At 47.4% G+C, this 18,961-nt stretch overlaps 1 protein-coding gene across 2 annotated transcripts in view; it reads right to left on the reverse strand.

Moving 5' to 3' along the window:
* Positions 1 to 18,630, reverse strand: part of RETSAT (retinol saturase) — a 36,648-nt gene extending 18,018 nt beyond the window's left edge. The window contains exons 1-5 of one of the 2 annotated variants that reach the window (XM_088443357.1): positions 18,394 to 18,630; positions 16,755 to 16,937; positions 16,392 to 16,633; positions 3,016 to 3,217; positions 1,060 to 1,257 (exon numbers count right to left, since the gene is read on the reverse strand). In XM_088443357.1, coding sequence (XP_088299483.1) covers positions 1,060 to 1,257; positions 3,016 to 3,217; positions 16,392 to 16,633; positions 16,755 to 16,937; positions 18,394 to 18,550 — 982 coding nt within the window. In that variant the 5' untranslated portion in view covers positions 18,551 to 18,630. The remainder of the gene's footprint in view (positions 1 to 1,059; positions 1,258 to 3,015; positions 3,218 to 16,391; positions 16,634 to 16,754; positions 16,938 to 18,393) is intronic. The other variant, XM_088443356.1, reaches the window with a different exon arrangement.
* Positions 18,631 to 18,961: the final 331 nt, after the last annotated feature.

Below are 18,961 nucleotides of genomic sequence, written 5' to 3' on the forward strand. Positions count from 1 at the left end.
TCCTGTGTCATGCCAACAGTAAAGCATCCTGAGACCATTCATTTGTGTAGTTGCTTCTCAGCCAAGGGAGTGGGCTCACTCACAATTTTGCCTAAGAACACAGCCATGAATAAAGAATGGTACCAAAACATCCTCCAAGAGCAACGTCTCCCAACCATCCAAGAACAGTTTGGTGATGAACAATGCCTTTTCCAGCATGATGGAGCACCTTGCCATAAGGCAAAAGTGATAACTAAGTGGCTCGGGGAACAAAACATCAACATTTTGGGTCCATGGCCAGGAAACTCCCCAGACCTTAATCCCATTGAGAACTTGTGGTCAATCCTCAAGAGGCGGGTGGACAAACAAAAACCCACAAATTCTGACAAACTCCAAGCAGTGATTAGGCAAGAATGGGCGGCCATCAGTCAGTATGTGGCCCAGAAGTTGATTGACAGCATGCCAGGACGAATTGCAGAGGTCTTGAAAAAGAAGGATCAACACTGCAAATATTGACTCTTTGCATAAACGTAATGGAATTGTCAATAAAAGCCTTTGACACTTATGAAATGCTTGTAATGTTACTTCAGTATAACATAGTAACATCTGACAAAAAGGTCTAAAAACACTGAAGCAGCAAACTTTGTGAAAACCAATACTTGTGTCATTCTGAAAAGATTTGGCCATGGCTGTACATACATGTATGTATTAAGGAGACCAGAGAGCTGTATATTACGTTGGGGGGTCTACAGACCCATCAAATACCAGGAGCAGGGTCCTGTACAGTTTGTTTAACGATTCACCAGACATGAAAGTATAAAACATATAATATTCATTATCCAGATCGCTAAACGAGATTTAACTGCTTTATAATATACACCCATTCAGCAACATGGACTCACATGCATCTAACAAAGGGTGCTATTGCTGTCTATAACCAAGTGCTGCTCCAAATGATGCCGCTAACACTACAGTGCACCCAGATAATGAAACTGAAATAGATGATAATTCCATTTACATTGGGACATATCCATGTATTTGGATACAGAACACAAGTCGGCATCCATTTGCCCCTCTTACCACATGCTCTTCTGTCGCTGTTCACCAGGATCTTCTCTACTGTTGCTTTAGACAGAACAGCTCCTCCGGCCTTAACGATTGTGGGCACCAGGTGGTATGTGATTTCGCTGGCACCGCCAGTAGGGTACCAGCCTCCACGCAAGTAATGATCAATCAGGATGGCATGTAGAGAAAAGCTGGCTTTATCTGGGAACACACCTGACGAGACAAGCGACAGTTAACAACTCCTATTCTCCGTGTGACAGATTCTGCTGTGGCAGAGGTGCCATGGATTTGCACGTGGGTTAAACAGAAATACATATTAATGACATGCCTGTGCTCTTGCTGCTATCCCCAGACAGGAATGCCATTGTGCAGTGACATGACTGCCTCTGACAGTTTGAGCTGCACCTAATCTCACCACGCACCCAACATCCAATTGCAGATCTGAACACTTCACTTACCACCAACCCCACCTTAATCCTCTCCTCATGCCTGACTGATATGGTCTCCAAAGGCTGTTTTGTGGGTGATTTCAACACAAATGCAGCCACATCAATATCGGCAAAATTTGTTGCGATGTTTACAGTCCGTGTAATCTCCCACCTGGCCACAAACACTGCACATCCACATGGCTCCTTATATCAATTCATGGATTCTATATTAGTGCAGTCACTAAATGAAGTAGGGAATTCTAATGGGTCTTGTTACTATGGGCCGGATTCGGAGATGAATCCCTGTGCAAAAATATGCTAATGCAGGAGAAAGACACCTCCTGCCAGCATCTCAGATCCGATGCCTGCATCTGAAAATGCAAGATTGGATCAACATTGGTTTTCTGGAAAAAAAGGCAGCGCCACCCCTGTCATTCATGCTGCTGCTTAGGGGGGACTGTGATCACAGTCAGTGATCGGCACATGTGCCCTACAGATTGTACCCATGCGCCAATCATTAAACACCAGAGTTGTGTGATAAGCATTGGGTTTACGTATACCTCTGAATCAGACCCATAGTCTAATCTCATATTTCATACAATAAGAATTTTTGATTATACTGTACTTGTACAGCATAAACTGCAATGCAGATGTAGATAATACAAACCCTCCCCCTACTGCATAACCCTTACCCTCCCTCTAGTGCCCAACCCTAACCCTCCCTCTAGTGCCTAACCATCCCCCTAGTGCATAACCCTAACCCTCCCTCTATTCCCCAACCCTAACCCGTCCCCTAGTGCCTAACCCTCCCCCTAACCCTCCCGTACCGCAGCTTAAATCTAACCCTCCCCTCCCACAGCCTAACCCTAAACCTCCCCTCCCACAGCCTAAGCCTAATCCTCCCCTCCCACAGCCTAAAGCTGGGTACACATTGACAGATATATTGGCCAATCAATTGATCGGCCAATGTATCTGCTGCCAGTCGGGCAGTGTGTACCTGCGATATGTCGGTCAACGTCGGCGTTCACAGACATATCGCATTAGCTGTGCTGCACAGCCAATGGACAGGTATGTCTGCAGACATATCTGTCCACACACACAGCGGCAGCAACGAGTAGGGGGGTGGGACATGCCCGCCGGGACACGCCCCCTGGTCGCCAGGACCTGTGGGCAGTCACAGATGATGGTTGTTCAGTGTGTACGAACAACAATCATCTGCAGATATATCTGTATAGTGTGTACCCACCTTTAGCCTAATCCTCCCCTCCTGCAGCCTAACCCTAATCCTCTCCCTAGTGCCTAACCCTCCCTCTAGTACCTAACCTAAGCCTCCCTCCCTGTATACATTAAGGCCCCCCTAACACTTAGCTCCGCAATCTGTCAGTATTCAGACAGTCAGGATGCTGACTACATCCCCAATAGATAGTGTTAAGTAACGATTATTATGAAATGAAGAACACAATAACAAATACACCAAGCACCTCCAGCACCTTTATAATCTCCATTCTAATCACCTTTCCTACACGATGTATCAGTCACATACCGTATGTTCCAAATATGTAGCTGAGTACAGTCTGTAACTCCTTGTTTTTGGTGAGCTCACTGACGACCTCAGTTACACTGCGAGATGCGTAGCGGAAAAATGGGGAAAGCCAGCTGACCAGGCCGATGCGACATAAGAAGCGGGCGAGCGGCAAAGGTAACATCTTTAGGATGACCATGTCTTGAATGCGTCTTGAGACTTTCTGCAAGGTGGACATTGTATTAGTCTCAGCTTTCCACTGCTGGAGAGCACCGTACAGTGGGGAATTAGATCTTATACCAAAGATATACCAACAATTAAAACAATGGACATACAGGAAGCATAGTACTGTGCATAAGATGTAATGCATGCCATATATTATATATACAGTATATATATATATATATATATATATATATATATATATATGTTTCGTAAAAGAATATACAGGAGGCCACATATGGTTGAGATGGAAGCAGACATAAGGACATGTGGAAGGAGGGTCCTGCTCAAATATTTTCTCTGCACTAGGGAGGAATATAGGGCCTGATTCAGACCCACTCGCGAGTGGCTGTCCGCTCGCAAGTGGGTCGATGGTCTGCACTGAGCATGCGCACGAATGAGGGAGCTCCGTCGTGCGCATGCGCCAGACGCGACGAGCGAAGGACTTTCCTTCGCTCGTTGTGTCTGATCAAAGGGGGCGTGCTGTCGATGTTGATTGACAGCACGCCCCCTTTGGTGGGCGTGCCGGGGGCGTGCCTTCCTGACGGGGGCGTTCCCAAGGAACGCCTACCGTCAGAAGCCGGCCCACTGACATCACTAGTGATGTCAGTGGGTGTGATTTTGGCTCTGATAGAGCCAAAATCACTCCGGGCCTTGCGGTTGAAAACCTCAACCGCAGGCTCCAGCTCGCAGTTTCGATGGTCGCGATGGTCACGACCATCGCGGCCATCAAACTGCACGCTCGTATAGGCTGTGGGTGGTGACCCACAGCTATACGAGCATCCAGGAGGACGCTCCATAATTATGGAGGGCGGCCCTCATTCAGAGCGTGCGCTCTGCTCAGAGTGTACGGCTCTGAATGAGGGCCATAGTGTTGTGCTTTGTGGGCCTATACCTAATAGAGGATTCCCTTATGCTGCTGGAGTCTATTCATAACCAGACACTTACAGCTGTGAATTATACGCACCTAGAACACAGTGGCCCTGATGCAGAGATGGATGGGATTGCAGAGCCGCACACAAGCAGCTGTGCAATTCTGTCCAAAATTCAAATGCAGCAGCAGTTGTGTGTAGGAAACATATCTCCTTGCTGCATCTGTGTGATCCCAGCGCTGCAACCGAGGCCGCAGTCTGGGGCCACCATCGCAACCATCGGTCGCCCCTTTGGCCAGGCTGCGCTGTCCTGGCAGCTGTGATGTCAGGAAATCTACGTTTCCGGGAACACTGCCTAGGAATGCCCCCTGCTCCTCTTTTTAAACGTTGCAGCCTGTCAGGCTGCGGTTGGGAGGCACTGCTAGCAAACTCGCAGATGGAGGGCTGCACAGTACACATCCTGCGTATGCACAGTCCTCCGACCATCATAGATGTACGCTAACCCGATGGTTAGCGCACATGTCTGTATTTGGCCCAGTGTCTGGGACTATATTTATTGTGCCTGCGATTTTTAACCTAGATGAGGATCTGATTGTGCTGCCGTCATGTAGCCACATTTTCAGTTGAATGCACATAACAAAGCAGCTTTGTATTGGTGTCCAGGGGGTATATTTACTAAAGGTCGATTTTAATAGATTTTTGTCTATTTAAAATTGCTGAAAATCGATCTTTAGTAAATATACCCCCCCAGGAGAACTTGATTTAGTGAAACTGTTAATATATATCTAAAAGGAGGATTCTATTGTGCTGCAAAGGAGGATTCTATTGTGCTGCCGGGGTGCAGCCACCTCTTCTGTGAAATGAATCATCAAAACAGGTCAATATTTTCACTATTAATAATACTATTAATCCAGTTCCCCAAAGATTTCACAATGAACTCAGGTTGAATACTTAAGAGATTTCACCTGTAGAATTATTGAACATATATTGCCAATGTGTAATAAATTTTATCATGTCATGTTTTTATACTTTTTTCAAGTTTTTGACATTAAACAGATATTTACAGTAACACAAATATTGGGTCGTCATTCTCTCTAAATACTGCTGAGCCAACAAACAATTTTCTACTAGCGCAGGTTATTACATGTTTTTCTCTCATTTACTTGAATTTAGTTTTACTGTGATGCTCACTATATTATATTGCAGTCACTGATGCTCTTTGCATTATATGGAGGTCACTGTGATGGCCTCTGTATAGTATGGCGGGCAATGTGATGGCCTTTGTATAGTATGGCGGTCACTCTGATGGCCTCTGTATAGTATGGCGGTCACTGTGATGGCCTCTGTATAGTATGGCGGTCACTGTGATGGCCTCTCTATAGTATGGCGGTCACTGTGATGACCTCTCTATAGTATGGCGGTCACTGTACAGTATGGCAATCACTGCAATGCTCTGTGGTGGGTGAGGGAGTGTAGTACAAGCAGCAATTCATGCTCCATTCAAAAGCAAAGAAACCCCAGAACCACAGAATAAATTGTAATGGGACTGTACATGGGTTTGGTCTTACCTTACAAATATTTCAGTCTTTAGAAAGTTGATGGCTGTATCCAAGCAAGCTCAGGGTGACTACTATATACTATAGGGGAGGATAGGTGGCACAGAGCTTAGTATTTGCCCCAGGTGACATAAAGACTAGTTTCACCACTGTTTCTACCGTATATTGTGCAGGAGATGTATCTATCTGCATCCCGTGGGCATCACCCTTAAGGCCTGATTCTGAGATGCGCGCAAAAGTGAACATAGCATTGTCTATTGGCGGTCGCCCATCTGAGAGTTTATGCAAATGGTCTACTCACTCCTTCCCTTGTGTAAATTCTTCAGGCTGAATGTGCAAGGACTGAGACGCCGGTGCACGCTTTAATACATATTGGTGCATCATTATACGCCACCACCGGTCGCACCTTCGAAAACTGCACCAGCCCTATGGCAGGTGCAGTGTCTCCGCCGACCACGACCTCCTACACTTACAACTTTGAATGCAGCCGCTTACATTGACACGCCCGTGACATTCCTACAATACGCCCACTGAACGGATGATTTTTGCATGCGCTACTAGCCACCTCCCAGTCACTGCCAATCTCTTTTCCGCCCCACGTCTGATACAGTCTGTCCCTATCGCAGCAGCACCTTTGTGCACTGAAGGAGATTTCTGAATTTTTCACACATGCACAGTTGCAAATAATCTCTCAATTACGTGCGCATCGCCAACGTGTGCGGATTGTGCGACTCAAAATCAGGCGCTATGGAAGGTCCAGCCAAAATGAATCACCTCAAGACCAGCAGGGTCTAAAATGTGCAGTCGCAGCGCAAGTGGGGAGTTTGTTGTTGGATGTAACCTGGTCAGTGCTGACACAGAATCACTACACCATCCAGACGGGATTGACAAAAGGAAGATGCAGACATGGCAAGGAGCGGCCACAAGTGGCGCTAGAAGCTTCCATGAGCTCTGCTACCTTGTACCCTGGGCAAAAACAGGAAGACGTGGAGCTTAGGGGTCTATTTACTAAGCCTTAGAGAGAGATAAAGTACCAACCAATCAGCTCCTAACGGTCACTTTACAGACTGTGTTTGCAAAAATTACTGTTAGGGGCTGATTGGTTGGTACTTTATCTCCGTCCACTTGATCACTCTCCAAGGCTTAGTAAATAGACCCCTGTGTCCCTACCATGAGAAGAAAACAGAGCACCACTAAGGAACCAGAAATCGTAGTTACTGGGAAAGGAAGCTGGTAAGCTATAGGGGGTATATTTACTAAAGTGAGAGTTTTTACAAGTGGAGATGTTCCCATAGCAACCAGATTCTACTTAATATTTAACTAGCACCTTCCAGAAGATAATAGCTAGAATCTGATTGGTTGCTATGGGCAACATCTCCACTTCTAAAAACCTGCACCTTAGTAAATTTACCCCTAGCAGTGTTCTCATTTTCAGTGTGGCAAACCCCCAGGGGCTACGCATAAGGACTGAGCTAAGAACTGTGATAGGATCATTGGTAAAGTGGTCGGTGGCAGGTACATTTGTCCCAGATTCCTGTCTTATGTGTTTTAAACCCCCAGGAGAAAGTCTGCAGTGTAGCAGGCTTGAGTTTCGGCTTTTTGAAAAGCCGGTTTGGGACCTGGGGGTTGTGGGTGAGAGGAGAGGGAGGGCTCCACCCACGGCCACTCCAGGTTTTGGTTCTCGCAGCCTGGTAACAGGCTTGTTAGGGTTTCCACCTGAGAGTGGCCAATATAAGCCTAGTGTGTTGAGGGCTGATTGTCTCACCTGGGAGAGCAGACAGGGAGTTTGCTCAGAGACACTTGAAAACCTAACTAAGTGTTGTGCTGTGCCCTTGTTCCTGGTGAGGGCATTAGGCCCTGCCAGGTTCTGGTAGTGAGAGAACTACCTGTGAAGTTAGTGCCCCGACAGGGCTAGGATTTTTGTTTATGTTTTCTTTATGTTGTTTCTGACATTGTACAATAAAGACTGGCGCCGACCAGCTTGTACTTGCATCCAGTCTGGTGTACTGTTTCCCAGCTGCTGTGTGTGAAAGGAAGGAGTCCTCTACCCAGGAGAGGGACCCCCTAACCTAACTGTGTCACAATATGGTGGAGAATGCGGGCAACCACACACACTGAAGTTGCAACAAGAGGAAAACTTTCCGTTTAAAAATTAAAGGGACAGACACCCAATTTGTGAGTGTGGAAATAACACTGTGTCCTTGGAGTCCCATAGAGGAGGCGTCAGCCAATGCTCAGAGAGGCAAGGTTCAGCTTCCAACCTACACCCCAGGACAAAATGGAGGACATTATTAAGGCCTTGCTCCAAGCTACAGCAGCTCAGCAGGAGACAAACAAACTTCAGCAGGAGACGAACAAACCAGCAGGAATCTACCTGGGCTCAGCAGGAATCCACCAGGGTGCAACTCTTGGCCTTGGAGACAGCCCAGAGGCAACAACAGGTCGCCATCGAGAAAACCCGCCAGGCCTTAGTGGAAAACAGCCAGGCCATAAAAGAGGTGGTACAGCACCTGGTCGCCCGGCCCAGAGATGTTGCTACTGGTCCTCCCACCACCACTCACTCCGTACGAGCCAGTCACTTCCTCCAAAAGATGACTTTGGGCGATGATGTGGAGGCCTATCTCGCCGCATTTGAAAGAATGGCCGAAAGGGAGAATTGGCCCAAGGAGCAGTGGGCAAGTCTGGTGGCCCCTTTTTTGCCTGGGGAGCCACAAAAGGCCTATTTCGACTTATGCCTGGCTGATGCCAAGGACTATAAAAAACTAAAACAGGACATCCTAACTTGCTTGGGAGTCACCACCTTTGTTCGTGCCCAACGGGTCCACCGCTGGGAGTTCCATATGGACAAGCCTCCACGTTCGCAGATGCATGACCTCGTCCATCTGTCCTCAAAATGGCTACAGCCCGAGACGCTGACGGGACCACAGATCGTGGAAAGGGTCGTGATGGACCGGTACCTGCGATCGTTACCTGCGACTCTGCGCAAGTGGGTGAGCCATGCAGACCCTAAGTCCGCGGACCAGTTGGTCGAGCTGGTGGAGAGGTACGTGGCGGCTGAGGAGCTGATGAGTATGCCCCACCGAGCCCCGATGGCGCACCGGCGAACTCCCACAGACACTGGTAAGACTGTTCCAGGGGAGAAGGGTGCTGGGCGGTGGAATGTACCTAAGACTGAGGGTGTAGAACCTGGAGACAGGCCTGCCAGGCCAGGAAGGTTCTTGCCCCGTAAACGACTAGACATTAATATGACTCAGTGTTTCCGATGTGGTGGCTTCGGCCATATTGCCGCTAATTGTTCACTTACAACTGAACCTATGCAATGTGATACTGCTCATGTCTACCGCAGGGGGTCTTTCTTTGCACAGACAGCCTGTACGGCTGACCGGCAGGCTGAGACTGATAAGCACATGTGTGTACTCACTGTAGATGGCAACCGAGTAGAGGCACTGTTAGACTCTGGTAGCTTGGTGACACTTATAAAAGCTGAGCTGGTGAACCCCTTGAGGCATACAGGGAAAACTGTTGGTGTGACCTGCATACATGGGGATACTCGATATTATGTTACGGCCGAGGTGAACATCGAGACACCATGTGGCTCTGCTATAGTTTCTGTGGGTTTGGTGCATGGTCTGGTGTACGATGCAATATTGGGGAGAGACTTTGCTCACTTCTGGAAGTTGTGGGAAAGCCGTTTTGTTCCAGAGGTGAACAACCCCGATCCATTTGAGAAGGTTGTCGATGTAGTGGAGGAGGGAGTTTCTTCTGAGTCAGAGTTATTCCCTTTTTCTACTATGGTTGGCGAACTAGAGAATGCGGAACGTGACGGTGGCCCGCCAACTGATGTGCCTCCCATTGAGGTGGGAAGTGTTGTTGGGCCAGGTGATCGTCTGCCTGATTTAGAGGTCAGAAGAGAGGTCTTTGCCGTGGAGCAGTTGAATGACCCTACTTTGGTAAAAGCCAGGGAGAATGTAAAAGTAGTTGATGGTAAACCCGTAGACCCTGATAGTCCTTTGTCCTATCCCCACATGGCAATGTGTCAGGATTTGTTATATCAGGTGACTAAGAAGAGGGAAGATATTGTGGAACAACTAATAGTTCCCAAAGCCTACAGAAGAACAGTGTTGGATCTGGCCCATGGTCATATAACGGCAGGCCATCTAGGGGTAGAGAAAACCACTGAGCGAATAATGCAGAGGTTTTTCTGGCCCGGGCTTCATAAAGAGGTGTCTGACTTTTGCGCATCCTGTCCTGAGTGTCAGTATCATGCTCCCAGGCCACATTTTAAGGGTCCACTAGTTCCTTTGCCTATTATAGAGGTGCCGTTTGAAAGAATAGCGATGGATTTGGTTGGACCCTTAATGAAGTCTGCCAGGGGACACCAGTATATTCTGGTCATAATGGATTACGCTACCAGGTACCCGGAAGCGATCCCGTTGCGCAATACGTCAACCAAGACCATTGCCAGAGAGCTAGTTCATGTCTTTAGCAGGCTGGGTATACCCAAGGAGATACTAACTGACCAGGGTACACCGTTTATGTCAAAAGTCATGAAAGAGTTATGTCGCCTGTTCAAAATTGAACAGTTAAGAACTTCGGTTTATCACCCCCAAACCGATGGGCTGGTCGAGAGGTTTAACAAGACGTTAAAACACATGCTTAGGAAAGTGGTCGACAAGGATGGTAATGATTGGGATTACTTATTGCCGTATTTATTGTTGGCCATAAGAGAAGTTCCCCAGTCCTCCACCGGGTTTTCACCCTTCGACTTGTTGTATGGGAGACACCCAAGGGGGTTACTAGACATTGCCAAAGAGACATGGGAGGGGCATTCTAGTCCTTACAAAACCGTGATTGAGTATGTTTCTCAAATGCAGGAGAGAATTGCTGCGGTAGTGCCGATAGTGAGAGAGCACCTGGAACAGGCTCAACAGGCACAGCAGAGGGTATACAACCGCAATGCTCGGTTACGCAGCTTTGCTCCTGGGGACAGAGTGTTAGTATTGGTTCCCACTGTGGAAAATAAACTTTTGGCTAAATGGCAAGGGCCCTTTGAAATCTTAGAAAGAGTGGGGCAGGTCAATTACAAAGTTTACCAGCCGGGGAAAAGAAAGCCGGAACAGATATACCATATAAATCTGTTAAAGCCCTGGAAAGATAGAACGGCACTGTCGGCCGTCCGAGCCCCTCCAGTAAATCCAGGGCCCTTAGTTCCCGAAGTGACAGTGGCAAAAACCCTGTCGGCAATTCAACAACAAGAGGTCAAGGAGTTTCTGATCAGAAATAGGGTGCTGTTCTCTGACGTACCTGGGAAAACCTCGGTCATTAAACATGACATCATCACTGACCCAGGGGTTAAAGTTAATCTAAAGCCCTATAGGTTGCCAGAAGCACAAAGAGAATCGGTGTCGAAAGAAATTAAAAATATGCTAGAGTTAGGGGTTATTGAAGAATCACATAGTGAATGGTCAAGTCCCATTGTGTTGATTCCAAAGCCCGACGGGAGTGTGCGTTTCTGCAATGACTTCCGAAAGTTGAACAGTGTTTCAAAATTCGATGCCTACCCAATGCCAAGAGTGGATGAATTGATTGAGAGACTAGGGACGGCAAGGTATTTAACCACTCTTGACCTAACCAAAGGGTATTGGCAAGTACCGGTAACCGAGAGCGCCAAACAAAAGACAGCTTTTTCAGCGCCAGAGCGCTTGTTTCAGTACAAGATGTTGCCCTTCGGGCTACATGGGGCACCTGCTACCTTCCAAAGAATGATGGACAGGATTCTAAGGCCCCATAGACGGTATGCGGCTGCTTATCTGGATGACGTGGTCATTCATTGTCCTGAATGGCAGTCTCACTTACCCAGGGTACAAGCAGTTTTGGACTCCATCTATAAGGCAGGTTTGACAGCCAACCCAAAAAAGTGTTGTCTAGGCATGGAGGAAGTAAAATATCTGGGATACACCATTGGCAGAGGCCTGATAAAGCCTCAGCTCAATAAAGTTGATGCCATACAAAACTGGCCACGGCCTCTGAATAAGAAGCAGGTGAGAGCCTTCTTGGGAATTACGGGGTACTACAGGAGGTTTATACCCAACTTTGCCACCATGGCAGTCCCACTGACTGACCTGACCAAAGGCAAACAAAAAGTCATGGTAGAATGGAGTCCTGAGGCGGAGAAAGCTTTTCAGGAGTTGAAAGTAGCGTTGTGTTCCCAACCAGTCCTGATGACTCCTAATTTTGACAGGGAATTCATAGTACAAACCGATGCATCAGAAGTAGGTATAGGGGCGGTCCTGTCCCAGAACAAGGAGGGTGAGGAACACCCTATTTTCTATCTAAGCAGAAAGTTGAATGTACATGAGAGAAACTATGCCACAGTGGAGAAGGAGGCGTTGGCCATAAAGTGGGCGTTAGAGGCTCTCAGGTACTACTTGGTCGGAAGAAAGTTCAAATTGATCACGGACCATGCCCCTTTGAAGTGGATGTCCGAAAATAAAGACAGTAATGCGAGAATTACGAGATGGTTCTTGGCGTTACAAACTTTTTAATTTTCAGTGGAACACAGGCCAGGAAGCCAGCTGGCCAATGCTGACGCGTTGTCACGCGTTTATGGTTTGGGGGCTTCAATTGTTCCGCCCCACAGGTCGAAACAAAGGGGGGGGATATGTGATAGGATCATTGGTAAAGTGGTCGGTGGCAGGTACATTTGTCCCAGATTCCTGTCTTATGTGTTTTAAACCCCCAGGAGAAAGTCTGCAGTGTAGCAGGCTTGAGTTTCGGCTTTTTGAAAAGCCGGTTTGGGACCTGGGGGTTGTGGGTGAGAGGAGAGGGAGGGCTCCACCCACGGCCACTCCAGGTTTTGGTTCTCGCAGCCTGGTAACAGGCTTGTTAGGGTTTCCACCTGAGAGTGGCCAATATAAGCCTAGTGTGTTGAGGGCTGATTGTCTCACCTGGGAGAGCAGACAGGGAGTATGCTCAGAGACACTTGAAAACCTAACTGTAAGTGTTGTGCTGTGCCCTTGTTGCTGGTGAGGGCATTAGGCCCTGCCAGGTTCTGGTAGTGAGGGAACTACCTGTGAAGTTAGTGCCCCGACAGGGCTAGGATTTTTGTTTATGTTTTCTTTATGTTGTTTCTGACATTGTACAATAAAGACTGGCGCCGACCAGCTTGTACTTGCATCCAGTCTGGCGTACTGTTTCCCAGCTGCTGCGTGTGAAAGGAAGGGGCCCTCTACCCAGGAGAGGGACCCCCTAACCTAACTGTGTCACAGAACATACTAGCTGGCTGGTGAAGGCAAGAGATAAGCCTTGTTTTGGTATCCACACCTGGGACGTCAGACAGGAGGGGGTTGTTGTAGTGTTTCAGATTCTATTTGGTTTGTGGGCACAGAACTGGGAGCACTGGGCTGTTGTGAACTGGAACTGGAATGTGTGAAACATTTTTTCTAATGAAGTCTTAGGGCGGGATGTACTAAGCATTGCATCCACGATGCTGTACATCTCGCCTGTCTTTGGGTACAGTACATACCATGGTTGACTACTGCGATATGTACCTAGAAATGTAATTTACATCGCAAAGGACAGCTCTCCCGATAGCGCTTTCCTTTGCGATGCGATGCCCCCGGACAGAGGGACTTCCGTGTTTAACACCCAGAAGTCCCTTTGGCGTGCTTCTGTGCATGTGCAGAAGGCTGCGATGGGAGAGAATCCGATCGGATACCTCTCAGGGTAGAGTCCCGATAAGAAGCCCATAGGCTTCTATTGGGTAAATCCACCGGAAGGTGGCGTTACCCACCAGGACGAAGCACCAGCTTAGGGCCCGATTCAGAGATGAATGCAACTGCAGATCACAAGCAGATAGAGCGATTGTTTGCCATTGCGCATGCATAGCAGTGCACATGCACGAAGGCAGCAGTGCGTTCGCCGTGCGTTCACGCAGACCACGGAGGCCCATTGCAGATTGATTGACAGGAAGTGACCCTTTGGGGGGTGTTGACAGGGGGTGGTTAGCGAAACGCCGGCGTGCCTGGCTGTTTGAATGCCGTTATGTGGGCGTGCCTAAATTAGCCACTACAGTTGCATACGCAGATCTGCGTGGCAGAAGAGCTCCCTGGCCTGCGGCAGGTCTGACCTGCAGCAAGGGTAAAATGGCTGCCGATGAACTTCGATGTTACTGATGTTTATGTAGGTATGCGTAGTCGCACGCAGGTGAGAAGGCAGTAGTGGGCGTCTTCATGCTCGGGTGATCTTTGCTAACAGCATATTTTTGCAACTGCGATGCTTTCGGAAACGCAGTTGCGATCGCATTAGCGTCAGTCTCTGAATCAGGCCCTTAGTACATATGGTTCTACCACAAATTCCCCTTTAGTACATCTGGCCTCACTGTGAAAACTAGGTAGTGCTACCTGGTACTGCCTGATGGTGGCAGTATGCTTGCAATACATATTACACAAATAGTGAATGAAGGAATGGATGAATGAATGTGATATTAGAAGACACACTCTAGGATATGTGCCCTCTGCAGGATGAATGAAATCTGGTGTATGTGGACAGCGTGGGAGACGCTAATGCAGCCAAGTGTGTTAAGCTCTGAAGCTCCTTAGAAGTCAGGAACGAGCACGCTAGCAGGCAATGGAGAGTTTGCATGAATATAGATGGCAGACTGCACTCAGAAGAACCATAGGATAAAGTGCATGTAATTCCAGGATTATTGCAGCAGAAGGACTGCGTAAAGGTCTGCCCGGATGAGTAACAGCCGCGGCGGTTGATGTAAGCTAGATTACAAAACCGCAACTTGACATAGTGAAGGCAGAAGCACTTTGGTAGCATTATGGGCAAAAAGAGCCTAATGCTGGCGACAGTCTGAAAGGTTTAAGCCACTGACTTGGAAGAGGGACTGGATGTGGGGGGGATGGAGGAGTAAAGGATGACACCCGGGCAGCAGACATGAGCAATAGAGCAGAGTATATTGTGGTCAGAGAGGTGGGGAGGATTGGAGACTAGACTGAGGAAGGGTGATAAGCTCTGTCTTAGACATGTTAAGATAACATTGGGACATCCATGAGAGAGAAGCAGAGAGATAGTTGGACAGACAAGATAAGGGAAGAGGACAAGGGGGGAGACATAGCTTTGGGTATCATCATCGCAGTGGTAGTACTGGAGTCAGAAGGAGTTTATTACTGTCACCAATGGAAGAGGTGTACAGAGAGAGGCAGAGTTTTGTGGAACCCCAATGGGTAGAGGTAGAGGAGCATCCAGAGGAAGAAACAGACAACGAGTCGTTACACAAGTAGGATGTGAACCAGGAGAGAATGGAGTCACGAAGGACAAAAGAGTGGCGGTGGGGAATGGATTATGGGTCTCTGTATTGACAGCAATAATAACAATATTATGCACCTGAAGAAGGGGAAGGGGAGGAGCCCACAAAGCATTGTCCTAACATGTAGAAGTGGAAGTAAAGCAGCTCGGAAGTGTGACACATTCTACTTCTGTCTGTCACTAAGGTGTGTTGTCTTGAAATTTTTTACAGTGTGTGCTGCAGTGATAACAGGCTAAGGGCCTAATTCAGACCCGCTCGCGAGCGAAGGACGCTCGCAAGCGGGTCAATGGTGCCCGCATGCGCACGACGGAGGGAGCTCCGTCATGCAAATGCGCGAGACCCGGCGAGTGACGAGGAATTAGTCGCTCGGGGTCTTGCACCAAAGGGGGCGTGCTGTCGTTGGTGAGTGACAGCACGCCTCCTTTGGTGGGCGTGCCAGGGGGCGTGGCTGCCAGACGGAGGCGTTCCCATGGGAACGCCTACCGTCTGAGGCCGGCCCCACTGACATCACTAGTGATGTCAGTGGGAGTGATTTTTGCTCTGATAGAGCCAAAATCACTCCAGGGCTTGCAGTCACCGAGACCCTACCGCAGGGTCTCGTCGCAAGCCCGATGGTCGCGATGGTCTTGACCGTCGCGACCATCATCATGGACGCTCGCATAGCTGTGGGTGGTAACCCACAGCTATGCGAGCATCCAAGAGGCCGCTCCATTTTTAGGGAGGAGGGCCCAGATTCAGATCGAGCGCTCTGGTCAGAGCGTTCGGCTCTGAATCAGGCCCTAAGAGAACACCATGAATTTAGAAGGACCAAGGAGGATTTACACTTATATCACAGTGTTTATGTTTACTAATGTGAGAGTTTATAGAAATGGAGATGTTGCCCATAGCAACCATTCAGATTCTACTTAACATTTAACTAGCACCTTCTAGTAGATAATAGCTAGAATCTGATTGGTTGCTATGGGCAACATCTTCACTTCTATAAATTCTCACTTTAGTAAATAGACAACTTAGAAGTCTATTTACTAAGCCTTGGAAGGAGATAAAGTGGACGGCGATAAACTACCAACCAAACAACCAGATCCTAACTGACATTTTTCAAATGCAACCTGTGACATGACAGTTAGGAGCTGATTGGCTGATACTTTATCTCAGTTCAGTTTATCTCCATTCAAGGCTTAGTAAATAGATCCCCATGTCCATTAAAACTTGTTTGAATCTCTGTAGTGACCATAGTGGCATCACCACATCCTGCTCACTAACACATGGGGAGGGTAAGAAGCTAAAATGACCCAAACATTAGGCAGTATTGCCAAAATATTGGCAGGATATGAAAATAATATATATTATGCATTTATGAGAGTGATCCAGGTTTAGAGTATTGAGAACATAATGTTCGAGGCATAATTAAGATGGGGTAACTGTACTAACCTTAACCAGTCTCATAAACTCATCAATAGCCTTCTCCTCTCCTGGAAAAGCCTTCTTCAGCTCATCGGTATATGCCTGTGTTCCAGAGCGCATGTTATAACGCCGGGCATTAGCTACTTCCCCCAGCAACACCACATCGAATGGATCATCCATTAAAGACCACTGCAGCTGCCCGTCTGTCAGCTGATCAATTAATATCCGGGTTGGGGAATGCTCATTTAACTGACCGATGTAATGAATTCCTGAGATTAAGAGGCAAAATCAAATGTGTGTCAGTCATTATTTCATCATTTTCCCAGTCCCCTCAGAGGGCACCCTGTGGCATGTTACTACTACGCCCAGCAATCCAGTCTTTACACTTACCCACATCAAATTCATAGCCCTTCTCATTGAAGGTGTGGCAGCAACCTCCCAGCTTCCCCAGTTGCTCTAGGACCAGTACCCGTTTGCCAGCCCTGGCAAGTAACGCAGCTACCCCCTGCCCTCCAATTCCGCTACCGATAACTATGGCATCCAGATTCTCAGGAACTTTATCAGGAGAGAAGACTGTAAGGAAGAACGATATAAACAGTACAATAAGACGGGGCAAAGAAACTGGTAAAACATTACTGGCACAAAAATAAAATCTATTCCGGAGGCAGACGACCTGTGGCACCCATGCTGCTGTGGAACTACACATCCCAGCATGCCCTGCTACAGTTTTAGCATGTCCTAACAGCAAAACTGTGGAAGGGCATGCTGGGATGTGTAGTTTCACAGCAGTTAGTGAGCCACAGGTTGCCTACCCCATATCTGATCTATTCAAACTTAGCTTCCTCTATTACTCTATAGCAGGGGTGGGGAACCTCAGGCCCAGGGGCCGTATAAGGCCTTTGGAATAATTTGGTCTGGCCCTCTGAGCTTTTTTCTGCTAGCCTCATCTGGCTAGCAGGGTGCCTAGAATGGCACCCTGCAGCCAGAATCTATGCAGCAGTGCCGCCTTGGAGCATCCTTAGGATGCTTCAGACGGTCACACCGCTGCCCTTACAGCTCCCCAAAGCATCCTCAGGATGCTCCAGGCACTACTGTAATCACCGATGATTGTGGCCCCGCCCCATGTGACATAACATGGGGGGAGTGTAGCCCACGAATAATGTTATATATATCAAAACGGCCCTCGGCAGAAAAAAGGTTCCCCACCTCTACTCTATAGACTGGACAAAAGCTTGTTTATAGACAAAAAATAAATAAGTAGAATTCGGATAAAACAAGAGGTAGAAATAAAATATTTATGATAAATGCTGGGAGGATAGTAAATGTTATCTTTAAACATTAAAACATATGGGGCCTAAAGACATGCTGGAACTATGTTTTTGTACTCTCCAGTACAATTGAAGCTACGAAAATGGGTAGCAGTGGTGGGTAAAAGAGTTGCTATCCATTTTTGCGGAACTACAAATTCCAGCATGCTATGCTAGACTTGTATAGGGCATGCTCGGATATGTAGTGCCACAACAGGCAGAGTCACAGGCTGCCGCCTGATGTAGAGGATTAAATATTAATAAAGACAGTCTATTTTATGTTTGTTTAACTGGATCAGAGGTAAAGTGATGAATAATCTACACTGCAGTTAGTGTTACTTCCTGAATCATTATTCAGTGCAAAATGCATTTTATGTAACACGTTCTGTCACTCCACTTACACAATCAGGTATACATAATACATGGGCATCCATTGCTAAGCTACTGAGACAAGATTTGTGTTCCTATGTATGCATGTAGCACCTGATGCAAGCGCCTGCTCCCTCTTGTCACGTTTACAATACATTCATTCCAAGAACCGATTGCTATGGTTCTAGTACCCATAGTAAAATGCAGAATATGTAACAATATTGGTCATCTCAGCTACTACTAGAACAGACTCTACTGAGTTACAATCGGCAACATGTTTATTCACCCGTCATGTGACATACAGTATAGAGGAGAGACAACATTGTATTGTATTACTCATTGCATTGTATTACCATTCTTAATCACCTTTCTCTTCAATCCCTTATCAAACACCACAGGTCCTGGGGGTCTCCTGGTGTCCACAGCGAAGGGATTAGGACCTCGGCCCCCCAGCCAGGCCTTGAGAATAATAAAGATAATGCAGACCCCAGTTATTAGATACAGCCACATGTCTGGTACTTGTCTGTGCAATGGGCTGTCTGTGAGAATGAAGCTGCTGCACTTTGTACACACAGAGAATGGGGCTGGGCTTGTGTTTTCCCTGGTAACTCCCCCCATGGCACAGCAGAGAGAGAGCACAGGCCTCCCTGATTCATTTCACATTTCATTGTAACCTGCACAGAGGAGGGGACTGTGCTAATATTATAATACACTATCTCTTCCAAACCAGAACGGTAATGTCTAAATCCCCTTCACGGAGAGGACCCTGACGTCATCAGCCAGTGTCCAGCGTCATTCCCTACCATCCAACCAACCAAGAACACTGCCCTGGAGAACTGAATGTCATTCAGAAGTTCTGACAATTGTTATATATATATTTTTTTAATTGTTAAGATTTCTACCGAATTGAATTTTGTATTT

Source organism: Taudactylus pleione, unplaced genomic scaffold, assembly GCF_031769625.1.
Source record: "Taudactylus pleione unplaced genomic scaffold, aTauple2 ptg000329l, whole genome shotgun sequence".
NCBI classification, from domain to species: Eukaryota; Metazoa; Chordata; class Amphibia; order Anura; family Myobatrachidae; genus Taudactylus; species Taudactylus pleione.